General features: G+C 61.7%; 2 protein-coding genes across 2 annotated transcripts; both read left to right on the top strand.

Annotated features, from left to right (window-relative positions):
• Positions 1 to 150: 150 nt before the first annotated feature.
• CYSRT1 (cysteine-rich tail protein 1) lies at positions 151 to 549 on the top strand. The gene has a single exon (XM_010152742.1). The coding sequence runs from the start codon at positions 151 to 153 to the stop codon at positions 547 to 549; it is 399 nt and encodes a 132-aa protein (XP_010151044.1).
• Positions 550 to 6,471: 5,922 nt separating this feature from the next.
• RNF224 (ring finger protein 224) lies at positions 6,472 to 6,978 on the top strand. Its single transcript, XM_010152743.1, has one exon. It carries the CDS (start codon positions 6,472 to 6,474, stop codon positions 6,976 to 6,978), a length of 507 nt encoding a protein of 168 aa, XP_010151045.1.
• Positions 6,979 to 7,883: the final 905 nt, after the last annotated feature.

Genomic DNA, 7,883 nt, shown 5'->3' on the forward strand with positions numbered 1-7,883 from the left:
AAACCAGTGGGGTCTGCTGGGGGTCCCTTTCCTGTGCTGTGAGAACACCCCCAGCACTGACACCCCCAGCACTCCGGGTTAACGGGGTCTCTGTCTCGCAGGAGGTGGGCAATGCCAGCCGGGCCGCACATGCTGGCAACAAACAGGGAGATGGATCGTGGCATCAGCCTGGAGAACCCCTACGCCAGTGTCAACATCCCACGGGACCAGTTCCAGCAAAGCTTCATCACTTGCTACCTGAAGGATGAGCCCACCGTCATCGCCAACCCTGCAGCCGTGCCCACCTATGGCACAGAGGAGCAGGCGGAACACGGTGCCAGCTGGAACAGCCCAACTGTTTCCACGGGGAAGTCCTGGTCCCGTCCCTACAACCCCTATGCCAGCCTGAGGATGCCCAACGGGGAATCACCCAACGGGGAATCGCCCAACTCCTTCTACACTGTCACCCTGGACAAGACCCCCAAGGGCCAGGAGCAGAAGGCCGATGGGGGATGCGGCTACTGCAGGTGCTGCCCCTGCTGCAGAAAGTGCTGCTGTGTCATCTCCTGAAGGCCCTTGCTGCACCCGCGGGACGTGCTGACTGTGGGCCCGGGCCAGGTGGCCCTGTGAGGACGTGGCTGCCTGGCCTGGACACCCTGGGGACCTGCCCTGGCATTCAGCAGAGCTGGCAGCTGGGAGGTGGCACTGGCTGGACTCTGCTGTTGCTTTTCACCTCTGAGTTCTGCAGCCAGATACACCGGTGATGGGCACTTGCCAGGTCCTGAGAGCCCAGTGTGGGGCGGGGGGGAGAAGGACGGGTCCCTCCTGCCCTGCTGAGGCCTGGGAGATGAAGTCGATGTGTGCCAATGCAGATGCCACCAAGAAGTGCCTTCACTGGGGATGGGGCAGCACTACGATGCTGTACACTGACCCTGCCAGTCTGCCCTTGCTGGGAAACCTCCAGCTCTGGGAAGGTGCAGGCACTGCCCACCTGCTGGAGGGTAGCCTGGATGTCGGCAGCCCTGTGTGTGTGGCAGAGGACACTGTTGTTGCTGTCTTGGGGCGGTGGTGAGGAGCCAGGGACATGCTCCTACCTGGGATGGGGACCCCCCTCCCCAGAACTGAGCAGTCCGGATCCCCCAAGCATCATGGGGATGCTGCCATGCCCTGCACCAAGCTCTGTCTGGGTATTGCTCCTCCCTTGCCACACTGCCCATGGGACAGTGGGAAGGAGACGGGAAGGACAGACAGACAAGGCATGGCAGAGTGCTGGGCAGTGCTCCAGGGCAGGTATGGCTGTTAATGTCCCAGTGCCAGGAACCCCCCGGCCCCATTCGGTTCCTCCTGCCAAGCTTGCAGGGTGCTGTGCACGACCCCTCACCCCATCCTGGCTCAGGGCTTCACACCGAGTCGGGGCTGGGTCCAATGTGAGGGCAGGGCCAGCTCTGGCAACAGGGAGCACTGGGAAACCCATTTTTGGGATGCAGAGCCCCATCTTTTGCCTTCTGCGACCCCCTGGGCACTGAGGCAGGCGAGGGAGGAGGCTGCTGGCCTCCTCGCAGCGTGCTGGGGCAGCTCCAGGCTGGATTTTTGGCTGGGGCTGGCGTCACCGACCTGGAACAAGCCTGCCGTTGTGCTGGCGTCTCACGGGTGGCTGTGCTGCCAGGCGGCAGCTGCGTAAGCACCGCGGTTGCTGCAGGAACTGCCTGGTCTGCAGGGCCGGGGCTTGGAAAGAGCGTGTGTGTTAGCAGATGACTTCAGGGTGCTGCAAATAAAAATTACAGCCATCTCCTCCCCGGCCAAGGTACGCCTCTTCCCTCCGCCCTGGGTTTTCCGGGATTCCCGCGTTACTTCTTGCTTATCCTGGTGGGTTGTGTAAGGGCAGTGCAGGTGGCACACAGCCCTCTCCTCTCCCCTCAAAACCAGCTTAACTGTTGCACTGCTGACCTGCAGCAGCGGCACGCTGAGCTCTTCAGCTCACTGCTGCCTGCTGCCAGCGGGGCCCAATGCTCCCCTCGCCCAGGTGTTCCCAGCACGGCCTGCTCCTGCCTGCCTGGGGACGCTGGCTGGTCCTCAGCCCGGCCCTGCCAAGCTGGGTGGCTGTCCTGTTCTTTTGGAAAGAGAGAGCCCGGCTTTGGGGAGCGCTGGGGAAGGGGTAGGTTCCTGGCTGGGCCAACTGAGTGGGCTTTGTGGCACTGCCCTGACTGGCTGGGACCCCCTGGGAGCCCACCAGGGCTGGGAGCCCACCACTTCTTGGAGCCCACCGCTTCTTGGAGCCCACCACCACTGGAATCCCACCACCACTTGAATCCCACCACCACTGAGATGCCACCATCACCAGGATCCCACCACCACTGAGATGCCAGCAGAACTGGGAGCCCACCACCCCTGGGAGCCCACCATTACCAGGAACCCTCCACTGCCTGGAAGCCCACCACCCCTGAAATCCCAGCGCCCCTGGGAGCTTCTGGGGCGGGGTGGCAGTGGCTTGGCAGACATGCAGGGCAGAGCCCTGCCAGTTTGCCCCCCACCCTGGCCCCTTCTGCCTGGACCAGGTCCCATGCCGGTGGGTGGCCAGGGCTTGTGCAGCTTGCAGGAAGAGGTTGGCAGGGACACAGCTCCATGCTGCCCGCCCTGCACAACGAGCTCTCTTGTTCACCCGGCCGGGACTGCGGGCAGTGCTGGCCTGAGGACAGGCAGATCCACCCCTTGTTTGCTTTCATGGCCCTGACTCCAGCCCTGCCCGGCTGGGTGGTGGGGCAGGGACGTCACCATGTTGGCTTGGCTGAAACCCGCATCCTGCAGAGGCTGCTCAGTGCCCGGGGTCTGACATGGTTGGTGAGGACACACATGGTTTGGGGAGGGAAAACTATCCCCTAGGGTGTGTGGCACCTTTGGCAGAGCCCCAGGTTATGGAGGACTGAGGAGCGAGGGACGTGTTGGCCTGGCTCAGGCAGGGTGCGAGCAGGGTACAGCATCTGCCAGCACTGCCATGTGCCACTGCTGCCCTTCACTCTGCTTGACCTTGGGGTGACGGCAAACAAGGCGGGAGAGGCCAGGCAGAGAAGTACCTGCCAGACACCCAGGCAATGATTAAGCTGGAGGTAGCAGGAAAGCTGGGGGTGAGAGCAGGGGCGAGCACAGGATGCTGTGCCAGACCTCAGTGGGGCTCTGGGTGACATGGGCAGCAATGTACAGGATCCCATGGGTGCCCCCTGAGTGCATTTCATCTTCAAAGGGTGCTCAGGGGTGCGGGGGGTTGTGCTGGGTGATTTCCACCTCCTGCATCTGGAATGCTGGCTCTGGCTCATTTGGATCAGACCTTTGCACTCCCCTGAGGGTGCCGCTCCCTGCCCCACCGTGCTAAAGGTCCCTGCAGTTCTTGGGGGTGAGTCCTGGGAACAGGAAAAGACATTTCCCACCCATGCATGTCGCCGCCTTCCCTGTGCCCCTGTTTGGATGTTTCGGCAGGGTTCACTGACTCCAGCCAGGGCTGAAGGCTGGTTTCAGGCAGCCTGTCCCTTGATGTCACCCTGTGTGGCTTGGCAGATGAACAACCGTGTCACCAAGGGCTCCCCCCACCCCAAGCCCTGCCTGTAGGGTGCAGGGCAGGTGAGCCAGGGTGCACAGCTCCACCCCAGGGGTTTGCATGCAATGGGCGGAAGTGGCCAAGGGCAGCCGGGCACAACCCCTCGGTGAGACACAGCTCTGCTGGCATCTGGGAGACGGGCATGAGGGCTGATGGGCAGGGGATGGGGTAGGGTAGGGTAGGAGGGCAGTCAGGGTGTGTGCTCCTTTCTGCAGGAAAGACAGCCCAGGGTGGGGTCACTGCCCTGGGCAGTGCCAGAGGTACCTTCAGTTGTGCACAGAGCTAAGCCCATCCTCTCACCCCTATAGTGTTTTTGGGCAGAGCTTCCTACGGCCCAAAGGGACTGACACATGCCTGCTCTGTACCTTGCTCCAGGCAGGTGAGCCAGGCCGCCACTTTGCTTTGGGTGGGAGAGTGACATCTTGCTAGCTTTGGAACATGCCCGAGCATCACCGGGCATCACCTGGCATCCGGCTGCCTGCGCATCCCCGGGCTGCTGGCACCCAGGTTGCTGCCACCCCCCCAAAAGGCATGCAGGGTAGTACCCTGAGGTGCCAGGGCACAGTGGAAATCCCATGTACCTGGTTCCCGATGCCCCCAGGGCACATGGCCCTTGCCCCCACCTCAGCTAGTGGGTTTGGCCAAAATCCAGGTCCCCAGCACATCCTAATCTCAAGCTGATGCCGTTGCCAACGAGCAGCACTGAATCCCCTGCCCGCAGTGCTGCCAAAACACACCCACGCCGCCAGCCTGCCAAGGGGAGGGAGGGCAAATGCCTGCCATGGGGTGCCATCCCCGTGCCTGGGGACCCATGGGCACATGCACCCCATGTGCCTGAGGAAATCTGTGGCAGAGGATGTATCGGGATCCTGTGTCAGACATGGCCACTGTGTCCCCAGATGTTCTGCGCTGCCGGCTCTGCTTCTTGCTCCCAAACACCGGCATTTTTTTGTTTTTCTGCAAAAATTTTTGCAGAAAATCGAGTTTTTCTGCAGAGGCTGGTGGCCCTGTGAGGCTCTCAGTTGCCAGAATCCCCGATTCTCGCTGCCGGGGAGCGCTGGAATCATGGCCCGAGGGCTGCTGAAATGCTTGCTAAGCAGGCAGGACAGGAGAGCGCTGCCTGTCGCCCTGCCTGCACCGCTGCCTGCTCCTGCCTGGAGCTACTGCCCTCTCCTGCTCCCACGCAGAAATGCTGCCGGGTGCCATGGAAGTCCTCACCCGGCCCCAGGATGTGCTGTTCTCCTCCAGAATCCTGGTTCCAGGATCTGTCTCCCTACCACACTCCTCGTTTGAGACCTTCCCCTTTCGGTGCAGGGGCTGCAGCATCGCTGTCACCAAGGGCTGTGCAGGGGGCTGACAGTCTGCCACCACCCCAGCGCTGTCACCAACCCTGGGTCACAGATTGTGCCTTACAGGTGTCACTGGGGGGTGCCAGGCTCTCCCAGCCTGGTGATGAGCATCCGCCCTGGCAGAGTGGAGGGTAACGCAGTCCCCGATGCAAACGCCTGCAGCCCCAGCTGGAAGAGCAGGGGCAGGTCATGGATGCACCTGTGGCAGCGACCACCTCCAGGCACCGGACAAAGAGCTCTACCCCACGTAGTGTGGGCACTGCCAGCTCCAACCAGGCTGGAACCTCGGTGTCTCCATGCCAGCCCCAGCCCCTCCACCCCTGTGAGCCTGGAGTCTTGCTGTACCCTCCTCTGGTGACAGCCATCCCCACAGCCCGGAGCACCTGGGGATGTGTGGGCTGGAGTGTGACAGGGTGTCTCTGCTGGCCAACATCTGCCCAGGTGTTCTTGGCCATGGGGGGTGGCTGAGCATGTGGAAGACTCCACTGCTGCCACCCAGGTACAGCCGATGTCTAAGCCCTCTCTGCCCACAGTGAAGCCCAGAGCTTCTTCGCCTCACAGGGATGGTTTCTTCAGCTAATGAAGCAAAGATGGATGGTAAATGACAGCTCCTGGGGTTTATATTTCAGAGGTCTTTGTTATCCGGGTGCTTGTAACCCAATCTCCTGGGCTTGGCTTTCTGGCAGCAGATCCGATAACGTGCCTATTCCTGAAAGGTGAGCTCTTTCCCACCACCACAGCCATCAGCAGCAACCGGGACCTGGCTGGGGAGCTGCTTGTGGCTTTGCTCCCCACAGGACTGCCACAAGCCCCCAAGACAGCGCAGCCCTTCTGCCACCTCTCCTGAGGCCCTAGGGAAGCATCTCAGGACAGGTAGGGATGGGGGAATAGGGAGGAGGGGAGGAGAAGGGGTACCCATGTACACCAAAATTCTTGAGGTCACCCATAGAGAGGGAGCGGGGTATTGGTGGCCTCTGGGAGAGGTTTGTAAATATGCTGGTGGGTACCAGACCCCACCTGAGATGAGGCTGGACCCCTTGACTCCTCCCCACCAGCCTGCAAGCCCATCCCCTGCTGCTGACAGCCATGCCATGGCAGCCTGGCACAGCCCAGGGCTGGTGCGGAGCAGGGCTCTGGCACTGCCTGGTCCTCTCAGCGCTGCTCCGCTGCCCACCCGGCCAACCCACTCCTGCCCACCCCATGTTCCCTACAGACCCAGGGCCCAGGCAGCCCTGAGCAGGCTGCTGAGGTCTCTGGTCAGCACTTATTCCCCATGGGCTGGCAGACCTGACAGAGCTCCAAGCAGGGATGCAGTGTGGCACCAGGGAAAATACATCCCCTATGGATGCAGGGAAAACCCACTGCAGTAGCAGGGTCCTGCTCCTCCAGGCAGGCAAGCAGCAGGCAGGGATGTTGGACAGGGAGCCTGATGCCACTGGGGACCCACCACATGGCACTGGCCCCCATGTCAGATGCATTCAGAGGTGGCATCTCATGCCTGGACACCCCCCCAGCCACAGGGCTGACGGCTCCCCTTGTCCTCCCCTCCCCAGCATGTCCCAGGACAGCGGCAGCTCCCAGGCAGAGGACGTGAGGACGTGTGCTGGGGTGCACTCGCACACCCCAAGCCGGGGCAGCCGGCGCATTGAGTGCATTATCTGCTACTCCTCCTACGCCCTGTGCGGCCGGCTGCCACGCCGGCTCTACTGCGGCCATACCTTCTGCCAAGCCTGCCTGAAACGCCTCGACGCTGTCACCAACGAGCAGCGCTGGATCCCCTGCCCGCAGTGCCGCCAAAACACGCCCACGCCGCGCGGTGGTGTCGTCATGCTCGACCTTGACCTGGCCACCTTCCTTGCCATCAAGGCTGACAAGGAGCATCCCCGGGTGGCTGGCAGGTCCCAGCCCAACTCAGCCACCAAGGGCTCATGCAAAGAGAAAGCAGTCACCCAGCAGCCGGTGGGGCTGTGCCAAGATGTGGTGCCTCCAGCACCATTCCCCCGACGTGGCTGCTGTCAGACGTGCCTGTGCTGTGGGGTGATGGCAGCCTTCGAGAGCTGAGCATGAGTCTGGGACCATTTTGGGGGACCACACACCATGCCTCAGACCCGTGTGTGGACAGAAGTCACGGGACTGTGCTGGCAGCCTGGGAAGGGCTTCAGCTTGCTCAGTGCTTGCTGTCCATCTTGTTGGGGTTTAGCGTGCAACATGGGGGGATGAGGATGCCCCCAACACCTCATCCTGACCACCTGCCCCTCTGACAATTCAGAAGCCTGGTCCAGCCATTGTGGATGTTCCCTGGTCCCTGGCCCAGGGCTTCTCCATGCAAGGCTCTGCAGCAGGGACACTCCCACTGAGTGTCCACACCGGAGCCTGGCACAGTGCAGTGATGCTCTGGGGAGCATGTCCAGCACTCTGAAAGCTTCACGCCTATTAAACAACACTCTGTTAGCCCTCCTGGGCACCATGCCTTGGTCATACTTGCTGGTAAACCTCAGGCTAGCCCTGGGCAAGCCCTTGCCTAGGGAGGGAGCAGGACAGCGAGAAGTGACCTGCCCTGCCAGATTGCTTTTCTTTAAGTGTTTGCTCTGTTGGCCATTTCCATGAGAAATCTGGGCACTGAGATAGCTGGACAGTTGAAACTGAGGATGACAGGGTTGTTAGGAGGCCACACTACATTGTTCCAGCTCTTTGGATTTATCTGTCCACCACCTACTTTGCTCCAGTACGGGAGAGCTGAGCCCATGGGAGCTCCTGCTTGGCCTTGTGCTCTGTGGCTCATGCCAGGTTTGTTTCTTCCTGCCTGACCCTCTCTCCCCACCTCCCTGCCTGCACACCCACACACAGCCCGCACACAAGGCCCTCTGTTGTGTTTCCAGGTCATGCCTTCGCTGCCAGCATGGCTTTCCCTGCCTGAGCCCGAGCAGGGGGTGCAAGGACGAGAGCCCAAAGAGCTGAGTGTGGTT

Source organism: Eurypyga helias, unplaced genomic scaffold (genome assembly GCF_000690775.1).
Source record: "Eurypyga helias isolate BGI_N326 unplaced genomic scaffold, ASM69077v1 scaffold22965, whole genome shotgun sequence".
In the NCBI taxonomy this organism is placed as follows: Eukaryota; Metazoa; Chordata; class Aves; order Eurypygiformes; family Eurypygidae; genus Eurypyga; species Eurypyga helias.